Consider the following 20483-nt stretch of genomic DNA (forward strand, 5'->3'; position numbering starts at 1 on the left):
AAGACCATGGAAGCGAGTCAATAAGGTACTGATTACAGATCTCAAGTTGCTCGAGGAACTGAAGATCGGAACAGGAAGTGGAAAATCACCAGGTGGAGGAAACCTCCATGGATCTGCTGTGAAGCAAACAATGGAACAGGAAAATCAATCGAGCAAGCAGGAGCTGGAGGTCACGCCTACAGCTGGGAAGGGGAAATCAATTGTGGCTATGGATGAATTAAGCACATGCAGGAGGGCTAACAATGGAGATGGTACTAACTGCCATGCAGGGGGTACCTTTGGGGTGAAAGACATGCTAAATCAGAGTAATGGTTTTGGCAACAATGGATCTAACAACAAGGAGAAGGAAGATACTCAAAAGGTTGTAGAAAATGGAAATCGGCCAAAGGAGAATGGAAATATGCAAACCTAGGCAAGTGTAGTTACAGGAAGTAAGATGGCTTCAAAAGGCATGAATCTGAGATATATTCCACCAAGCATCCAGAAAGGGAAGACAATTGTGAAATTGGAGCAGGAGGATATAGAAGAGGAGAGCGAGAAATGGAAAATGGCTATAATCATGTATGTTATTGGAGACTCTCCATCGATGGAAGCAGCGGAGAGATTTTTAGTAACACAGTGGAGATTTGCAGAGAAACATCAAGTTTACTATCATAATGATGATTATTTTGTCATCCGATTCAAAAGCATAGAGGACAAAGAGAAGGTGTTGCTATCAGAACCAAATACAATCAACAACAGACCAGTGATAATGAAGGAATGGTCGGCAGACTTTAATTTTCAGAATGAAGTGCTCAAAACCATACCAATTTGGGTGAAGTTTCCTAAACTTCCTCTAAGCTGCTGGGGTATGAAGTCATTAAGTAAAATTAGCAGTGGATTAGGTACCCCTGTATATGCAGATGAGTGTACTACCAATATTGCACGCATATCATATGCAAGAGTCCTTATTGAAATGAATATTACTAGACCACTTCCTACGAGCATTACTGTGCAGGACCCTAAGGGAGGGGTATTTGAACAGGAAGTGTAATATGATTGGTAGCCTGAGTATTGTGCATCATGTTTGCAAATAGGCCACAATTGCAAGAGTACAAATATGAAGAAGTAGAGAGGAAAACAAGTAAAGCCTATGCAAATCTGGAGGAGAGCTAATCAAGTGAAGACAAGTGACAGAAAGAATGAACAAATACAGGAAACAAATGGGCAAGCAAATGGTGGGAAAGATGCTGAGAACAAGGAACAAGCTAATGCAACAGTACCACAAGCAGAAGGATGGACAATAGTGAAAACAAAATCAGCTAGCAAAATGGCAAAAAATGGAGGTAACACAGATAGAGAGGTAGATACAACAAATGGCTTCAGCTCATTAGCAAGGTGGGTTGAAGAAGGCCAAGTCATAGGAATATAGCAAGATAAACAATGTGAAAGGGGACAAAGTAGCCAAGGGGTTGAAGGAATCCAAGACCATTTCCCTCCATTACTAAGATGAAAGTCATCACTTGGAATGTGAGGGGGGTGAACAAGGTGTATAAGCAAAAGGAGTTAATGGAGTTTATCAAGGTAAATAAAGTAAATGTCATAGCTATTATTGAACATAGAGTAAAGGAATGTAAAGATAGGCAAGTGATAAACAAAATAGTACCTAATTGGGAAGGGATCTCAAACATTTCTTTGAATAATAAGGGGAGAATATGGCTACTATGGGATCCAAAAGTTGCTATAGTGAAGGAAATCAATATGCATAGTCAATACATACAAGCTGAAATAAAATGTGCTACCAATGCAATGACCTATCATTTTATTGCTGTATATGGCCTCCATATAGTGCAGGATAGAAAGGAATTATGGAGGAAGCTTCGAGAGATAGAAAACAAGCAACAAGAACCATGGTTAGTAATGGGAGACTTCAATGCCATTTTTGAGGTAGAGGACAGAATACATGAAACTATGGTGCAAGACCATGAGATAAGGGATTTTAGAGAATTTGTAGAAGATGCTGGTATGACTGAACTAAAAGCAATAGGGAGGTCATTTACATGGACAAATAGTCATGTCTTTAGCAAAATTAACAGGGCAATAGTAAATGGAAAGTGGATGAGCAAGATGCCTCCTATTCAAGTTCATGTTCTAGACCCATATTTCTCTGATCACTCTCCCTTATGTATTGAATTGGGAAGTCAACAAAAGCAGCACCTAGACCATTTAGATTTATGAATTATTTGGCTGATGACCCTAACTTTGAGAAGATAGTAGCAGACAATTGGCAGATAAATACCAATGCAGGATACATGAAAAAAATCTGGCTGAAGCTGAAGCATACAAAACAAGCAATGAAGGGCCTAACTGCAAGGGAGTATTCTAGAATTGCTGACATAATTAAAGGCATCAGGAATGAGCTTCAAACAATACAACAACAAATGAGAACTCCTACTCAGGATCCACATCACTTTGAAATGGAAAAAGAGCTAAGATTACAGCTGGAGAAATGGGATGCAGTAGAGGAAAGCATTTATAAACATAAGTCTAGAGTTCAATGGCTTAATCTAAGAGACTCTAACTCAACTTATTTTTCTAAGAACATAAGAGCTCAGAACCAGATCAAAGCACTTACAAATGCAGCAGGAGATATTGTCCAAACAGATAAAGGAATAGAATAGGAGATAATAAACTTCTATCAGGGATTACTTGGGGCAGCCAATCCTATACTACCTGCTGTAAATTTGAATGATATGAGGAGAGGACCTGTGCTTTCAAGGAAGCAACAAATGCAGCTTATTCATCCATTTAGTAGAGAAGAAGTGTGGCAAGCACTTCAGGGGATAAATGATAATAAAGCTCCAGGGATAGATGGATTCAATTCAGTATTCTTCAAGAAAGCATGGGCCACGATTGGAGAAGAGGTAACCGAAGCTGTTCTGGAGTTTTTTGATACTCAAAAGCTTTATCAACCAATAAACTATACAGCTATAACATTGGTGCCTAAAATCAAGAACCCTACATCAGTGAAACAGTATAGACCCATTTCTTGCTGCTCCACATTATACAAAATCATATCCAAAATGCTTACTAGTAGACTACATGGAGTCATGGATAGCATCATTGATAAGAGTCAAGCTGCTTTTGTCCCTGGCAGACTTGTAACATATAATATAATCCTAAGTCATGAACTAGTGAAAGGATATGGGAGGAAATGGGTGTCACCAAGATGCATGATCAAAACTGACATGCAAAAAACCTATGACTCTATTGAATGGGTGTTTTTAGAGCAAGTCTTGCATGCACTTAACTTCCCAAATATATTTGTGAAATGGATCATGGTGTGTCTATCAACAGTATCATACTCTGTCATTATAAATGGTAAAACAAGTATTCCATTCTCTGCTAAGAGAGGACTAAGGCAAGGTGATCCCCTATCACCTTTCTTATTTGTGATAGCCATGGAATACCTTAGCAGATCTTTAAAGACTTTGGTAGGGAATCCAGATTTCAACTATCATCCTAGATGTGCTAAGCTGGATATTATATAACTGGGGTTTGCAGATGGTTTATTGTTGTTCTGTAGAGGGGGTGTAGTATCTACTCAACTATTATATAAACAATTCCAGCAATTCTTTATGGCTTCTAGATTAATTGCAAATCAAGGAAAGAGTGCTATATATTTTGGAGGAGTAACAGAACAGATACAAGAGCAAATTATAAAGGAGCTAGTATTCTCTGTTGGAACTCTACCTTTCAGATACTTGGGAGTGCCATTAAGTTCAAAAAGGCTAACTATTGGGCAATGCCACCCACTTCTGGAAAGGATGGTGGGAATAATGACCTCATGGACAGCAAAAATGCTATCTTATGCAGGGAGATTACAGTTGATTAGAAGTGTACTCATAGCTATTCAGCAATTCTGGTAGCAAATTTTCATATTTCCAAAGAAGGTGATGCAAAAGATCGAACAGTTATGCAGAAGGTTCTTATGGAATGGGAATAATGAATGCTCAAAGAAGGCTTTAATAACATGGGATAAAATTTGTTTGCCAAAATCAGCAGGAGGCTCAACGTAGTTGATATATACACATGGAATAAAGCTGCAATTCTTAAACATTTCTGGAACTTATGCAAAAAGAAAGATAGGCTGTGGGTTCAATGGGTACATAGCTACTATATAAAAGGGGCTCAAGTATGGGACAACCATGCTCCACAGGCATCATGGCTAATACAGAAAATCTTAAAAGCTAAGTAGTATTTGGAGGAAGCAGGGGTAACTATAGATGAATTCCTAAAAGGTGAGAAATATGCTATCAAGACAGTGTATAACAAGATGAGAGACAAACATCCCGAAGTGCAATGGAGGAAACTGATCTGTAATAACCAGGGTTGTCCTAAATGGTTATTCATATTGTACCTTACACTACATGATAGGCTATACACTAAGATGAGATTGGAGAAATGGAACACGGGGTATGACACAACATGTGCACTATGTGATAGTGAGGAAGAAGACATTCAACATTTGCTCTTTAAATGTCCAAATACTTCTCAAGTATGGCAAAAAATACTGGACTGGCAAGGAATTCAGAGACAAACTATGGGATGGAAGGAAGAAGTTGAATGGGCTGGGAAAAATGCGTCTGGAAATAGTGCATGAGCAGAAATATATCGCATGGCCCTAGTAGGTAGTGTGTACTATGTGTGGTTAGATAGGAATAACAAAATCTTCCAACAGAAAACGAAGCCAGCAACAATTATAGTAAGACAGATTATTCAAGACATACACTGCAAAGGAAAAAAGGAGGAAGAAATTGATGCAAGTGTTGAAGTAGTTAGATTACTATCCTAGCTAGAGGGTTTAGAGGATATAGCATAATGTATAGCCTTTATTTTTTGTATGCATAGAAGATGATGAAGTATACTGAAGTTGGGGCTTATGTCCAACTCTAGAGATTTGAAACAAATTGTAAATATTTCCTTGGTAATGAAAAATTTATAATTACCAAAAAAAAAAAAAAATTTTTACTAGTGTCATATTAATAATTCGGACGCACAAAAAATTTCTATTTTGATAAATTGGTTAGATTTCATTTGAGAAAGAAAAAAGAAATAAATGAGCCTCTCCTCTCTCTATAAATTAACCAAGTGTAGAAGTGGAGGGAAGATTTTCCCGCCATTTCCGTCTTAGCTAAAACTGTTCTTCCTCTTGCAAAAGAGAAGAAAAGAAAACCCTAACCCTAGGCCAGCCAGCGACAGCCATGGAAGAGCAAATCAAAGCTGAATTCCTGAAAAATGGCTTCGCTCTCGATGATGAAGCAGAAATTCTTAACAAATGTAAGTAAAAAAATATGATTTTTTTGTTTTTCTTTCCCTATATATATGGAGAATTAGGGTTAATTTTCGTGATTTGTTTTCTGTCATAATTAGGTCTTACATTCTGTATACAATACAACCTAAGCCCTTCCGATCTCGTTTCTAGCTGGGACGTTTACTCTCTCAACAGGTCAGACTTCACTTAATTCTAATTTTAGTGAAAAAAAAGTCCTAATTTTCTTTTTTGTGTTTGTGTAAATTTCAGTTTATTGTGCTTCTCAAGCGAATTAGTAATCTAGACGAAAACAATATAATAAGTACTGAATATTTATTAAATAAAGTTACTGAATAGGGAAGATCCAGGACGTAGAGTTAGTGGGTTCGGAGTTCACCTGCTGCCCTCTTGAAGCAGTGGTATCCAGTTTTCTTGTATGTAGTATATATACCAATTCTAATGGACATTTACGTATCAGAAACCATTGCTTGTTAATTAACTCCACCTGTTACTGAAGCGTGATTAGATTAAAGACTTAGCCTCAAACGAGTTCACATTTCCTTTTTCGCTTTGTTTTGTTGTGCTAAGTAAATGAGAGCTAAGTCAAATATGTGGCCATATACTAGTGAAACCAAGACTCTTTCTTGAGCTATGGTGAAAAACTTGGAGGTTTAAGTGGATGAAAAAACAAAAAACAAAAAACCATTTCTTTTTAGAATATTCAAATTGCTAAGACACTTTGGGCTTCCAGTTTTTCAGCTTCTAAAATTAATTAGTTAGAATATAGTAAAATTCCATACTTGTATTCATTAAAAGATACTATTGAAGCATCTTTGATTAGATCAGATGCTGCTAAAATTGCAAAGACAGTATTTTCTTGGTAACTACTTAGGCCTACAGATATGACTTAATTTGGAAATAAAAAGTCCTTTGGTAAGTTGGTTGGTGGCCATGTTGAAGAAAAGTAAAAGCAGAATGGAAAAACACTTATATTGTGGAGCAACAAATAGATGGTCAAATAACTTGAACCAGCCTGCTTTTTCTTTCTGTTATTCTAGATATACCTAAAGTTTGAATCTTTGATATTCTTTTCACCTCTGGATAAGAACTGAAGTGGCATTGCATTTTACTCCTCTGAATTTTAATTGAAATCCAAACGGACCAAACCTGGAGTTCCACTTGATGGCCATTTGTTTCAGGGGGCTGGAATTGATGGTGCAGAGTTCACATATGGGTGCATTTCTACAACAATTACAGAATGAACGGAGAGAGGACATTGTTAAAAAGGAACCTGGTTTACATTTCTACTCCAGTGATATTTCTATGTGAGTGTATTCTCTAGTTCAGCCTTCTGAGTATATTTAAATTTTTTGAATTTAGTATCCTTGAACCTCCCATTTCCATGTCTCAACTGGGCTGACTTATAATGATTAGTAACCTTCTGGCAAACGTGCAGTTTGCCTTTTTCGGATCAGGGGTCAAATATATCTCATTTTGTTGTTTCAGGAAAATCTTTTCACATTTTATATCTCTTGCGAGGGGAGCCTTGGCGTAACTGGTAAAGTTGTTGCCATGTGATCAGGAGGTCACGGGTTCAAGCCGTGGAAACAACCTCTTGTAGAAATGTAGGGTAAGGCTGCGTACTATAGCCTTGTGGTCCGGCCCTTCCCCGGACCCTGCGCATAGCGGGAGCTTAGTGCACCGGGCTGTCCTTTATATCTCTTGCGCCTGTGATTCTGGAACTCTTACAAAAATAGTTTTGCTCAGTGTTGTCAAAAGGCGCGCTTAAAGCGCGCTTAAGCCCTGAAGCGAGGCTCAAAATATGTTGAGCGCTTCGCCTCGCTTTGCGCTTAAACCCCCAATGGACCTTAGAGCTTTTTTGCGCTTTTCCCCTTCGATAACACTGGTTTTGCTCATATTAGATGTAGAAATAGCTGCTATTATCCACCTTTTTTGAACTCTATCTGTCCCCTTTCAAATTGTTATGAAGTGGGAAAAAAAAACAAAGATTCTATACTTTATTAACTAACCCTAAAAACAAAGGCGAGTCTAGCTAAGTGGCCACTAATGTGAACTTTAGATATTTCCTCTAGGTTACTGAAATATGTGACTTCTCAATGCTTGACGCTGAAAAATATCAACACAGGATATTGAATGATGAATACGAGGATACCAAGGAAATCATTCTAGGTACCCCAACAGATAAACGAAAGTCATCACAAGCAGAAACAACTGCTTCAGCACAAAAAACTAATGGGAGCATTTCCACCTCCAGAAAGCATCTAGAAACAATTACACCCTTCGGACAAAGAAGGAACAAGTTTGTGGTGCAGTTTTCTCTCAATGAGAAGGCCAATGGAGAAAGCATGAAAATAGAACATGATCAGGAGAACCCCAATGATGACATCATAAAGAGGGTCCAACCAAGCAAAAGATGTTCTTTGCAAATCATTAGCTCTCAACCTGAGCCAGGGTGCAAGTTCATGTATGACAGGATGGAAAATAAGGTACATCCTATGTCACAGAGGTAGAATACCTAGGTTTTTCCACTACGAAGTTCTTGCTAATTTTTATTTTTATCAGTTTAATTTTCTTGAAAGCCGAATAAAAGATCATGCAACAGCACTTGTAGCCTCTGGATTGCATGAGGAACCAACTGATCCTACTGTTGCTTCACAGGTAACATCTTTGCTTCTGAAGTATGAGATTCCCACTCCACATATTTGCACTGGCATTCCGCTGTTTTTCCACTATAATGCAAGTGCAAATTTATGTATTAAAAGTTTGACATTTAAGTGCTTTTCCAATTATTATCTTGATTTCCATTTTGACAAGGGGACATAATTTTAACTCTTTTATGGATCTTGTTGTTTCAGAGATCTGTATTTGCTGTTGGAATGATTTGTTGTGAGGAAGAAGGGCGTTTGAAGGAAAAGCCTATTTTACTGCAAAGCAGGTAAGAAGCTGCTGTCTGCATATATAATTAGTCTTTTGCTTCCTGCAAGAAATCAGCTCTTTATTTTGGATTGAGTTGGTCTCAAAGTTTTTCTGCAGTTTCAGATGGTCCACCTTGGTTGCATTTTTCACCAAGTCACTTCTTAAGTATTCCATTATTTAGAGGATTCTGTGCTCTTCTATTCCTCTAGATCAATTCAGTCAGCAGTAGCTGAAGTATGATAGATTATTAGTTACATTCATATTATTAGAAGCATATTAAGAATATTGGCATTGTTGGTAACAACTGTGAATATTACCATTGATAACAAAAAGAATAACAAGCTAATGGGCACCTAGTTCCAAAACCAACCTTCTAGGAGGCGTGTTTAAGAAATCAAGGCCCCAACACAGACTAATTACACAGTAAATGTTGTAAATAACCTGTACAACGATGTATCTTCCTGGACATTTTCGGTGTACTAATTCTATCTATCACTTCCTTCTTTATCTGTGTTACCACTAACTCACTATTTACATATATTCCTCTAAACAATCTCCAATTCCTTATTCTCCAAGTATGGTAGATCATGGCACTCCAAATTGCTGCAAACACTTCCTTTTTGAAAATATTGGCGTTGTTATCTTGACTAGCTTTGACATTAATCATTATTTACACACTATTGACATGATTGATAGATGTCAGAAGAACCTAGAGAATTTTCCATCTATCTTGGTACCATTAAGCACCTATGTAAATTTGTCTTTCCATGGGTATGCTGTCTCTATGGTTGATGATATCTAGTTGCTAACAGCGTTGAGCATTCTGGAGGTCAGCGTGTGCGCCTTGACTTGCAAAACTTGAACCACTTCTCTATTTTCCCTGGCCAGGTATTGTAAAGAGACTGCATGTATTGTTTTATTAGTACTTTAAAATGTTGAACAAAGAATGAACCTCAAAAATTCATACTCAGGTGGTTGGTGTTGAAGGGCATAACCCAAGTGGCCACTGTCTAATTGCATCAAAAATTGTTGATCACATTCCTTTGTCGGTTTCTTCCACGGGAAATCCCGCACCTTCTAAGAAGCAAGCAATGGATCAAGATCTTCAGTCAACCAACGCCTCATGTGCTATGCCAGAGCTGTCATTGGTGGGTAAGCTTGTACTCCATATAAGTCTACCACAAAATTAAACATAAGAGTGAGTGAGATACATGTATTTGGCTTACTAATGGTAGAAATCTGTTTATTATTTATATGAAATGCCTGTTTTACTAAGAAGTATCCTTGGTTTTGGATTTTATCTCTCATGCCTGTCTTTCTCAGTTCGAAAAACTTGAGGATACGGACACTTCATTTCAACTCTGTTTACCTTTTATGTAATTACATGAAATATCCTTTGCTGGAGTTGGCCCCTTTTGACAACAAACAATGTTTTTCAGAGACATTTGTTGTCTTATTACTGGTGGTAACCCGTGCAGCTTTTGTAAATGAATTCTGGACATATTTATTATGTATGTCATATGATGAATATTACCTTCCATAAGGTGGCCTTCTGGTTTGCAGATTTTGCTGCGCTCCTTATCCATTTAATTTGGTGTGTGTTCTTCATTTTGCCCTTTTTTTTTTATATGTTTATTTACTTGAGTGTAATTAGAAGCTCTGAGCATACATACATGAAGAGAAGGGCATTATCCTTCGGTTCTGCCTTTTGGATGTGCAACCAATCTCTTTTCTGCAGCAAAGGATTGTACCATCCTTTCTGTATTTTTTCTTACTTTGTTTTGGCGCCTTGTCAACATTTTACGTTCTTGTACAGATTATAGCTGCAGGTCCTTTTACAACTGTTGATAACTTATTCTTCGAACCTCTTACCGAGCTTCTATCATATGCACGTCGCAAGCAGCCTCAATTGATCATCCTGGTAATGAGTTTACAGCCCTCATGCAAAAGTTGTAACTCTTTTTTATTAACTGATATAGAAGTTTGCTGCCATGTGACCAGGAGGTCACGGGTTCACGCCGTGGAAACAGCCTCTTGCAGAAATGCAGGGTAAGGCTGCGTACAATAGACCCTTGTGGTCCGGCCCTTCCCCGAACCCCGCGCATAGCGGGAGCTTAGTGCACTGGGTTGCCCTTTTTATATAGAAGTTTCATTGTACCTTCGTAAATTCTCTTGACAGCTAGGACCATTTATAGATTCGGATCATCCCGAGATCAAGAAAGGAACCGTGAATAGGACATTTGATGAAATCTTTGAGGATGAAATTCTTGCGAGGGTATCTGTATATAAAACTTTTTCTCTTTTTCCAAGAAAGTTCTGGCTTTTATATGTTTATTCAATTTCCTTCAATTGGCTGTTTTCCAGTTGAGAGATTATGGAGAATATATGGGTTCTGCTGCTCGGGTGATTCTTGTTCCATCTGTTCGAGATGCTAACCATGACTTTGTTTACCCTCAGGTGAACATTTCCATCAGCTTAATCATCCTTTTTTTGGTGCTGTTATGTCATATACAGTATTGATACATTATTTTGTTGCTTACAGCCAGCCTTCGACATTCACTCACCCGATCTAGAATATCAGGTATGCAGTGTACTGCCATATGTCAAATTATTACTAGAGAAGGCTTAGTCTGGCATGATCATGTACTATTACTGACAACGATTTTGTATGTTACCAGATAAATAGCATTACAAATCCTGGAGTATTCTGTGCAAATGAGGTAGAAGCTGATGATATGTCCAGCAACTTTATTCCTTGTGTTTTCTCAACTATTACATGCTTTTCTTCTCGTCTTCACTGATAATTAAGCTGAAAAGGTCTTGGAAAACTCGGTGGAATGTTTTATCTGTCGCTGCTGACTGCAAGTGTGTAGACTGTACAGATTGAATTGTGGATGACGTGAAAATAAAAGTTGGGACTCACCAATACTAAACGTTAATCGTAGAAAGCAGTTCTAAGATTTTTTTTACCTCTTGCGGCCTTGCCCCCAGTGGAAGGGAATTTCTCCATGCTACGACAGCTCTTGATATTTTTATTTCAGGTGAAAGTGGCTTGCTGTACGGTGGATGTTCTTAAACAGCTTAGTGCGGAGGAGATTTCACGAAATCCACAAGGGGGATCAAAGCAACGAATGACAACTCTTGCAAACCATATATTAAACCAGCACAGGCATGTTTCAGTTGGCACTGTTTGCAATTCCTCTTGTTAATGCAGAAAGCTCAATTAACCCTATTTATGCTGAATGTTTTTCTTTTTTTGCAAACTAAATGCAACAGCTTCTATCCTCTATATCCACCAGCTGAAGGCATACCCATTGATTATTCTCTTGCTCCAGAAGCTCTTCAGATGTCAACTGTCCCAGATATACTCATCTTACCCTCGGACTTGGCTCATTTTGTTAGGGTAGTATGACTTGCTAATTTCCACATCAAAACTTTGCTTCTATTATTTCAGCAATATGGAACTAATGCAACTAACTCTGTTGAGCAGACATGAATGCGCTTGATCATGAAGATATTCACACAATCAATTTATTAAGAATTTCATCTGCCTGCAGGTGATCTCCCTTGGGGAAAGAAGTGAAGAGGAAGAAGTAAAGTGCATTTGTGTGAATCCTGGACGACTTTCAAGGGGAGAAGGAGGAGGTTTCTTTGTGGAGCTTAATTACCACGGAAGCTGTGATTTGTCTAGTGCTTCAGTTATTCGTATATAGAACTAAGACTTGGAATCTTCTTGCACTCTATAATTTAGCAGCCAGAAACTCATGAACTAAATCACCACGACTATGAAGAACTTGGGCACACTGCACTCTTGAAGGCTTCTCATGGATACTAACACAAGAAACAAGTGTGCTGTGGCTGAATCTACTCCGTTGGTATGTTCAGCTCCATTACTCAGAAGCAAGTGTCTAGATATTAAGGAAGTCGTTATAGCTGGTCAGAGCATCTTACGCAACCTTACAAGTTCAGCTGCTGTCTGAGGTCAATATTTAGGAAGTTAAATTTTCTGTCTGGCTCATTATAGCATCTCAGCTACTCGGAGAAGTTCTGCTACCTTGTCCGTGGGGGTTAGAGAATATATAACATAAAACTACTGTCATGGTCTGTTAGTTGTAGGTAATTATCTTCTGGCGGAATCCTTTTCTATATGGTGAAATACAAATTTGCTAAGGTTGTCTGCTATGAGATGCAGGAGAGAGGAAGCTCAACTCTTTTGAGTTCAAGTGGTCAACCAGCCCCATATAAGATTCCTTTTTGCAATGAGTCAATGGCTGCGTATAAGAAAGATTTTACGTGCTTGTTTGAATTTTTTCCAAGACTTCAGTTTGCAACCCAGTTTTTTTTTTTTTTTTTTGGAAAGTAATTATTAGCGCTTTTATGCAAAAAATAATCCAAACTCCAGTCTTTTTGGCGGAAAAAAAAGAAGACTTTTTGAGTATCTGAAAAATTATCAAAGAAAAGTTCAACCGTATGTTTCTTTGTCATAGTCATAAATAGGTCAAACAACTACCGTATGTTTCTTAGATGAGGTAATTTGATTCGGTAAGGAGTTTAAAAAAAAGACTTCTAAAATTTGTAGTGTTAAAAGCTTAAGAGGTAAAGGCTTTGTGAGGTCATGACATTTGTATGGTTGTAAAATTTTTTTATTAAGGGTAAAATGAAGGGTTTAAAGTTTAATTATTTTCAATTATAGAAATGTGTAATTCATTTTGGAATAAACTAATAAGTAAAATGCATTATCTAAATTGAACTGGATGGAGTAATTTTTTCTCAAAAATTCAATTTTTGGAAAACATCAAAACAAATGCTACCAGATTTTTTTCAATTCACAAGCCAAGCCTGCCTGTATCAATCAATTACATCATTTTCAGCAATATGCTAAAGATAACAATGATCCAACTGAGGGAATATATGCCATTAATACGCGTTCACTTTATCTCCATGGTTATTACAGACACTTCCAAGTAAATTAAATCTCCTCCTCCCCACCCTCCCCCCCCCCCCAAAAAAAAAAAAAAGAAACCTCTACAAACCCCCAAGATCGGAACAATCAAAAAGCAAACTAAAGAAAAAGTAAAGGAGGAAAAGAAAAAAAAACTAAGAAATGTACTAGAATTTTCTTCCCTTTTGGCTTTGATTCCTCTGTTTTATTGACATCGAAGAACTTGAACATTTAACAATATAATTTACACAAGTTAATGAGATAATAAGTTCACCACCAATTATAGCTGCAGACAAATTCAACTTTCAAATTCTTCAATTTCAATCCTTGAATCTGAACTCAACAACCTCTGTATCAATTACTCCTAATTACATTTCTTCAACTCCTTCCTCAGTCTTTCTCTAAAAAAGTCTATCCAAAGATTAGAAATCCACAAAATACTAACAAAGATTGCACTTACAATCACAACCATCCAAGAAATCCACATAGGCCTAGAAATCACACCATCTGCTTTTCCACTTGCAAAAGCCAAACCCATCTTGTAAACAAATAAGGGTCCAAGAACCCCCCTAACCAAACTATAAAACATATAAAAAAGTGGTGACAATTTTTCATAAAATTTAGCAGCCATAGGGACTTTGTTCTTTCGATATCTAGCAAGACTCCATGTGTTCTGGCAAGGACTTGTGATCTCAGCTAGAAAAAGAAGGCCAAGAAGAGTAGCTCCACCATGATGAACGACGAATCGACAAGTTAAAAATACATAAAGGGTAGCTAAATGATGAGCAATGAAAAGCACATCACTTGGATAAAAGACCAAATAATGTAAAAGGTCAACTAAGAAGTAAGCAATGCTGTATTCAAGTATCATTTCTTGGAATGGTGAGTTTTGGATGGAAATATCAAGATTTTGGAATGAAGTTTGTAACATTGAGTATATTGATAAGATTACTGCAGGGGTACCATGAGCTAAAGACATTATACAACTTGATGCATCAGGCCTCACTTTTTCTTTCCAATCTTTGAATATGATCAAGTATCCAAACAGATAGATTATAGAAAATACAAGAGTGAATCCAACAAGATTTGGCTCCAAGATTTCCATCAGGATATCAAAGAAAGATTATATTATATAACAGAAAAGATGAAGAGATACAGTTTTAGTGATGGTATAAGATGCAGCAAAATGCTCTTTTAAATAATTGAAAATTTTCTAACTAGATAGAAAGTGGTATTAGAATCTAATAAGCAACACAGATCGATGTTTAAATTATTGGAGTGGAGAAGGCTCTGGGTGTTGAGGAAAAAGAAAGGGAAAGACTTGATGACTGGTGAGAATCTAATTTTGTACAAAGGTAACAGTTTTGCCAATAGCTACTACTCGTCAATTATTGGTAATGTGAATAATAAATTCTTTCCAAGAAAGGAAGCATCCTCTTTCTTCCGTACAACCAATTCCCACACGTTATACTTTGTGCTGAGAGAATATTTTGTACCCATCCGGTCCAAAATAAGTGATTTTTTTTAAATGTTTTCACACAGATTAAAAAATCTAGCTTTTAACATTAATTAACAATGAAATTGGCCATATTAACATTTACTATCTCTTCACATAAATACTCCTAACACATACTCCAACACTATTTACTCCAAGGGCAATGTAGGAAAAAAATAATTAATTCATTCTTGAAATCTGGAAAAATTACTTATTTTGGACCACAAAAAAAAGGCCAAAAAATCACTTATTGTTTAATTTTTACATTTTATAAAAAAATTCACACCATCAAGTTTTTTTTTGTTGAGAAACTGGAACAATTTATTTAATCGAACTACGTAGAGTCTGACAAAAGATCCATAGGATGGTTACAAACAGCTAAAAGGCCTTGCATGGCATTAATGTTGCCAAGTTTGGCTAGCTTCCTACAGTTACTTTCACTAACTAACTTATTAGTAGATGAAAGACCCTCCTTGTCCGCCAGCATCCTGGGCTCAACGAAGGTAGGGGTTACTACATAGCAAACTAAGCTATCATGATTCGATTGCCTCAACGGGTGAGCTACTTCATTTTCTTGTCGAAAGTTATGCCAGATCACCAGCTCCTTCCTGTGCCAACGGGTGAGCTACTTCATTTCCTTGTCAAAAGTTATGCCAGATCACCAGCTCCTTCCCCTTCCTGGATATCAACCACATGCAAAATTGTAAAAGATAGTCGTAAGAGGTGTTGCCTTCCTGTAATAGTTCAATTACCTGGGTTGAGTCGGTTTCTATTTCATACGACCATAGGTTATGTTGAAGAATCAGTTCTAGACCTTTTTTTAAGGCCAGGATTTCCGCATGCATGCATACATGTTAATGCCAGTATTTCATCATGGAATCCCAAAATCCAGTCACCAATACTGTTTCGTATGACTCTTCCTATGCCACCATGGTTTTTTTGGAAAGCTTCATCCACATTAAGCTTAAACCATCCAGCACATGGTTTATGCCAATTAGTGTTACAGGTAATCTTCCTTAAAGGACTACTTTCTCTGCTGGCCAGGAGAACAAATTCTGTAGCTTGTTTGATGATTAAGGGAATAGTAACGTAATTAGAGGCGTTGTTTTCAATATTTTTATTCCTATTAATTAAGCCAAAGGTTCCAAATAGCACAAGGGAAAAGTTGAGACCAAGTAATTATTTTAGAGGCTATGGTAGGACTACAAAATCTTAATCTATCAAGCCAGTGGTGGTTATCAGACTTTGACCATTTGATGCTTAGATCTAGGGAGTGCCAAATTTTTTTTGCTACATAACAATGAAGGAAATTATGGGGGATATCCTCAATATCATTACGGCAAATAGTACAAGGGATTCTATTATGGTAACATTTTCATAGAAGGATTTTTAATTTATTGGGACAATATACTTCCCAAATCCATCTAAAGCTTTTGGTCGGTATCATATCTGTTTCAATTAGATTATAGCATGAAGCTGTAGAGAATAAACCATTGCTATTAGGTTCCCAAATCAGACAGTCGTGGCCTCTGTCTATTGGTAGATTAATAGAGAAAAAAAATTCAACTATATTTTCCGGCAAAATCATCGAAATATTATTCAAGGTCCAATTGTTGTGGTCAATAAGGTCCTTAATAGTTAATGAAGAATATTTTTTCGTTAGGGGTCGCATTTCTTAGGCAAGGACTATTAGGGATCCATCTTTTATCCCAGATGCCTAGGAAGGAGTTATGACCAATGTACTACATGGGTCCTTTATTGCAGTAATCCCAACCCTTGAGTATACTCTTCCAACAAAAAGATTGGCGCTTCCTAGAAGAAAAGATGTAGGATTGCATGAGAACTTTTGCCCATGGGGCTTGGGGAAAATTTAATAGTCTCCATGCTAAGCTTGTAAGGAGAGATAAATTTTTTGATTTGGCTTTTCTACGTCCAAGGCCGCCTTTGTTTTTATCAAGGGTGATTATTGTTACACCCCATGTTTTTGTACGTGAAAGTATGTCGTAAGTCAATTAATGTAAGCTCAAAAATGAGATCTTCTTTGAAAGTATATAAAGTGACTTAATATTATTACACCCCGTACTTCAGACGTCACTGTCGTTATAGGATTATCTAATGTAAACTCAAAAAGGACGAAATCTTTCTACAACGATAAGAAAGATTTACTGAAGTCTTAAGCAAGTTAAGATGAATATGAGACTTGTTAATCATGATTTAAAAGAGTTTAAAGTCAAGATATGACTATATACGATGTTTGGATATGAAATATAAAGTTTGGGAAAAATTGGATTTAAGTTGCGGAAAAACCGACTAAGGATTTGCTTTGTAATGAAGCATTTTGAGCAATATATTTCATGTGTTATATGAGGTCGTTTTGGAACATATTATATACCAAAATGAAGGTCTTGGAACCTAGTTTCCAACGGTCTAAACCATTTATTCATACGACATTGGGATAGAGAAATATAAATTTATATAGTAGGGTTGCCAAGTCACGTCTCCACACTTCGGGGAAACTGGTAGTTTTATAGGCCAGTTGCGATGCAGTTTTCTCCTAATCTATTGAGAGTTACATGAATATATTTATATGGAATTAAATCCCTATGTGTCTAGTTTCCAACACCGAAAACCGTTTGTCAATACGATATCGGATTAGAGAGATACAAGCGTCCGAAATTGCACCGCTCAAGCTGCCAAGCAGGCAGCTTACCCACCTACTTGGAGAATTGAGGCGGTGGGCTTATAATTTATCTTCTCCCTTGTATATCTCTTCATTATACACATAAAATTTATACCAAAACACTCTCAATTCTCTCTAAGAGCTGGTCCAAGATCCCAAGAACTAAACTAAAGGGAAATCAACTCAAATCATCATCAAAGGTATTAAAGACTACAAGAGAATACTTTTATGATGTTGTGGTGTGATTGAGGCCTATTGTAAGCTAAGCTGAGATAGGGTTTCTAGTTGTAGATTCTGTCCAAGGTATGTATAACACCTTCTTGGTTGTACCTAAGGCTAATCTTGTGTTGGTTGTGTTGTTTGAGTGAAAAACCATAAGATAGCACCTGAAAGAACATGAGATATGGTTGTCTCTTTGGTTGGGCTGTTTTGTGGCTAAATATATAATTTGTGATGGCTAAAAATTATGAAAAATAATTTTATAATGTTGTAGCTTATGTTGTTAAGCTTTTCTAGATGTTAATTAAATTGATTGAAGAAGAAAAGATGAACAACAAGTGATTGACGGTAAAAATTAAGGTGCTAGACGTATGAGGCTGTTTTGGAAGGCGTTTTGTGGATGTTTTAAACTAGAAATAATATGGTACATACAAGTATGATGTTCTGAAGGTTGTAAACTAATTTATAAAATAAGAGTTGGATTCAATTCATATCTTGTTATGAGTAAAAACGAGCTTGGCACTCAATATGATTGTTAAGATAATCGGAGAAACTCATATTAGATTGCATTGTTGTTGTTGTTGTTGTTGTTGTCATTGTTGGTTATAGTTGTTGTTGTTGGGCTGTTGATGACCCTTAGTGGTCTTTGGGATGCATTAAAAGTAGGAGAGGTTCTGCCCGATTTTCCTTAAGCCATACGATTAGCCAAATATGATGGTACGACATTATATGTTAACAACAATATCATTTCACTTGTTTTAGATTCAAGACATTGTGTTGAGCTTGGTTGAGTAATAAGGAAGATATCATGCAGGTATGTTAAGGCTATCCATTTTTTTTGGCATGATCCAAATGATACAAACGAAACGAGCAAACACACAACTTTCGTAAATAACTTTATTTATAGAAGTATTAGAGGCGCCTATGCTCTTGAATTTCCATCTGTCTTATTATTACATCTTCTGTTCATGGGTCTCATAAAAATATGTAAGTTGAAAAAAGTTTATTTCATGATATTAATCAGAGGTATAATAGTCTTATGACGTTCCGAGAAGTTTTATTAACGTACTTCTCATGTATTGCATTTATTTACATGTGCATTTACCCATGACTTAGATGGCGTTATATACGCGTATATATGTATATATATGTATATGGGATATGGAAAAAGGTTACAATGTTATATACGCATTACCACCTGATCAGCTGGTATACATTGATGATTTTGCCCACAGAAGCCGAGATGATATGATGAGATGCCCTCAGAGGCTTGATGATGATATGTACGCATATACCTATGCATGATATAACATTTACATGTACATGCATGACATTATAAATATTTTATGATTCATAGAGCTCCTCAGACTTACAGGTTGAATACTTACTCCATATTTCTTTCATGTCTTTTATATACTACTTTTCATTCCTTACATACTCGGTACATTATTTGTACTAACGTTCCTTTTGTCGGGGACACTGCATTTAATGCCGCAGGTCCTGAAAGATAGGTTGACAGTTCTCCTAGTACGCTCAGCTCAGCGAAAGGTGTTGGTGCACTCCACTTGCTCCGGAGTTGCCTATTTGATCAATATGATTTTAGGCATGTATTGACTGGTATGGCGGGGACCTGTCCCGACCTTTATGATGTTTATGTACTCTTAGAGGCTTGTAGACACATGTCAGGTATATAGATACTTGTATGGACTTATCGGCCTACGTTTTGAGTTTACAAATGATTATGTCAGCCTTATAGGCCCGTATGTCACATGTATAAGTTTTTATATCATGTTGGGTAATCCTATGTCTAGTATTCCCTTATGTTTTATTCTGATTATCTTACGACGACCCTTTTGGCTCATTTACCAATGATAGTACAATAAGAAAGATATATTACATTGGTACTCGGTTGAGTAAGGCACCGGGTGCCCGTCGTGGCCCTTCGGTTTGGATCGTGACAATTATGTCCCAGCTTAGGAGATGGAGTTTTCTTTTTGTGTCATTTGAGCCCCAAATAAAGTCTCTTTGAATCTTATCTATGGTCTTATGAATCTTGTCTGGTAAAAAATGTATTGCATTACATAGTTAGGAATGCTAGCAAGAGTGGATGGTGAAAGAGTAACTCTATCAGCCATGTTTAAACAATTAATCTTCCAGTCGGCAAGGCGATTATGCATATTATCAAAAATAAAGAGGGAGTCTTGGGTTTTTGGGGAGGAGTCAAGGATAGAGAATTGTCACGACCCAAACCAATGGGCCGCAACGGGTACCCGGTACCTTACTCAACCGAGTACCTACGTAACGTATCTTTCGTATCATACTATCATAGGTAAATGAGCCAGAGAGGCTGTCGTGAGATAAGTAGAATAAAACATGGGGAAATAGTCGACATTGGACGACCCAACATGTAATCCAAACTTATACATATGACGTACAGGCCTATAAGGCCGGCATGATCCTTTGTATACTCAAAACATAAGCTGACAAGGCCATACAAGTATCCGTACACATAACATCTGTATACAAGCATATAAGAATACATTATATCATAAAGGTCGGGACAGAGCACCGCCATACCAATCAATACATGTACTAATCATACTGACCAAATAGGCAACTCTGGAGCAAATAAAGTGCACCAACATCTTTCGCTGAGCTGATAACCTACATGGGGGACTCTCAACCTGTCTACCGGGACCTGCGGGCATGAAATGCAGCGTCCCCAGGCAAAAGGAACGTCATTACAAATAATGTACCGACTATGTAAGGAATGAAAATCAGTAAACAATAGACATGAGAGAAACATAGAGTAAAAAACTCAACATGTATATCTGAATAGCTATGTGAATTATTTAATATTATAATGTCATGCATATGCATATAAATGTCATACCATGCATGGGTATATGCGTTCATA

At 37.1% G+C, this 20483-nt stretch overlaps 5 protein-coding genes and 1 long non-coding RNA gene across 6 annotated transcripts; 4 read left to right on the plus strand and 2 right to left on the minus strand.

The window, feature by feature from the left end:
- The first annotated feature begins 436 nt into the window (after window positions 1-436).
- LOC142180802 (uncharacterized) lies at window positions 437-1033 on the plus strand. Its single transcript, XM_075252878.1, has one exon. The coding sequence runs from the start codon at window positions 437-439 to the stop codon at window positions 1031-1033; it is 597 nt and encodes a 198-aa protein (XP_075108979.1).
- A 455-nt stretch (window positions 1034-1488) lies between these two features.
- LOC142180803 (uncharacterized) lies at window positions 1489-2217 on the plus strand. Its single transcript, XM_075252879.1, has one exon. The coding sequence runs from the start codon at window positions 1489-1491 to the stop codon at window positions 2215-2217; it is 729 nt and encodes a 242-aa protein (XP_075108980.1).
- Window positions 2218-3617: 1400 nt separating this feature from the next.
- LOC142180804 (uncharacterized) lies at window positions 3618-4642 on the plus strand. Its single transcript, XM_075252880.1, has 3 exons — window positions 3618-3904; window positions 4045-4144; window positions 4238-4642. The coding sequence occupies exons 1-3, from the start codon at window positions 3618-3620 to the stop codon at window positions 4640-4642; spliced, it is 792 nt and encodes a 263-aa protein (XP_075108981.1).
- Window positions 4643-5080: 438 nt separating this feature from the next.
- On the plus strand, window positions 5081-12517 carry LOC107831849 (uncharacterized). Its single transcript, XM_075253619.1, has 16 exons — window positions 5081-5319; window positions 5413-5488; window positions 6493-6618; window positions 7440-7800; window positions 7877-7972; window positions 8170-8249; window positions 9043-9118; window positions 9202-9378; window positions 10047-10151; window positions 10410-10505; window positions 10595-10687; window positions 10773-10811; window positions 10909-10950; window positions 11272-11399; window positions 11507-11633; window positions 11788-12517. The coding sequence occupies exons 1-16, from the start codon at window positions 5244-5246 to the stop codon at window positions 11941-11943; spliced, it is 1854 nt and encodes a 617-aa protein (XP_075109720.1). The 5' UTR covers window positions 5081-5243; the 3' UTR covers window positions 11944-12517.
- LOC142181161 (uncharacterized) lies at window positions 8525-10047 on the minus strand. Its single transcript, XR_012709559.1, has 2 exons — window positions 9904-10047; window positions 8525-9405 (listed from the first exon to the last, which is right to left on the minus strand). It is a non-coding gene; the product is annotated as an uncharacterized LOC142181161 (long non-coding RNA).
- Window positions 12518-13337: 820 nt separating the features above from the next.
- On the minus strand, window positions 13338-14552 carry LOC107831516 (TLC domain-containing protein At5g14285-like). The gene has a single exon (XM_016659281.2). It carries the CDS (start codon window positions 14275-14277, stop codon window positions 13537-13539), a length of 741 nt encoding a protein of 246 aa, XP_016514767.1. The 5' UTR covers window positions 14278-14552; the 3' UTR covers window positions 13338-13536.
- Window positions 14553-20483: the final 5931 nt, after the last annotated feature.

This window comes from Nicotiana tabacum, chromosome 5 (genome assembly GCF_000715075.1).
Source record: "Nicotiana tabacum cultivar K326 chromosome 5, ASM71507v2, whole genome shotgun sequence".
NCBI classification, from domain to species: domain Eukaryota; kingdom Viridiplantae; phylum Streptophyta; class Magnoliopsida; order Solanales; family Solanaceae; genus Nicotiana; species Nicotiana tabacum.

Bases quoted from the DNA above. Each gene is read 5' to 3' on its own strand.
- LOC142180804 (XM_075252880.1), top strand. From the start codon at position 3,618: ATGGCTTCTAGATTAATTGCAAATCAAGGAAAGAGTGCTATATATTTT. The intron at 3,905-4,044 runs GTAGCAAATTTT...CAAAATCAGCAG, and splicing joins ATAGCTATTCAGCAATTCTG to GAGGCTCAACGTAGTTGATA. The intron at 4,145-4,237 runs GTACATAGCTAC...AAAGCTAAGTAG, and splicing joins ATAGGCTGTGGGTTCAATGG to TATTTGGAGGAAGCAGGGGT.
- LOC142180803 (XM_075252879.1), top strand. From the start codon at position 1,489: ATGAAAGTCATCACTTGGAATGTGAGGGGGGTGAACAAGGTGTATAAG.
- LOC107831516 (XM_016659281.2), bottom strand. From the start codon at position 14,277: ATGGAAATCTTGGAGCCAAATCTTGTTGGATTCACTCTTGTATTTTCT.
- LOC142180802 (XM_075252878.1), top strand. From the start codon at position 437: ATGGCTTCAAAAGGCATGAATCTGAGATATATTCCACCAAGCATCCAG.
- LOC107831849 (XM_075253619.1), top strand. From the start codon at position 5,244: ATGGAAGAGCAAATCAAAGCTGAATTCCTGAAAAATGGCTTCGCTCTC. The intron at 5,489-6,492 runs GTCAGACTTCAC...CATTTGTTTCAG, and splicing joins GACGTTTACTCTCTCAACAG to GGGGCTGGAATTGATGGTGC. The intron at 11,400-11,506 runs GCATGTTTCAGT...TAAATGCAACAG, and splicing joins CATATATTAAACCAGCACAG to CTTCTATCCTCTATATCCAC.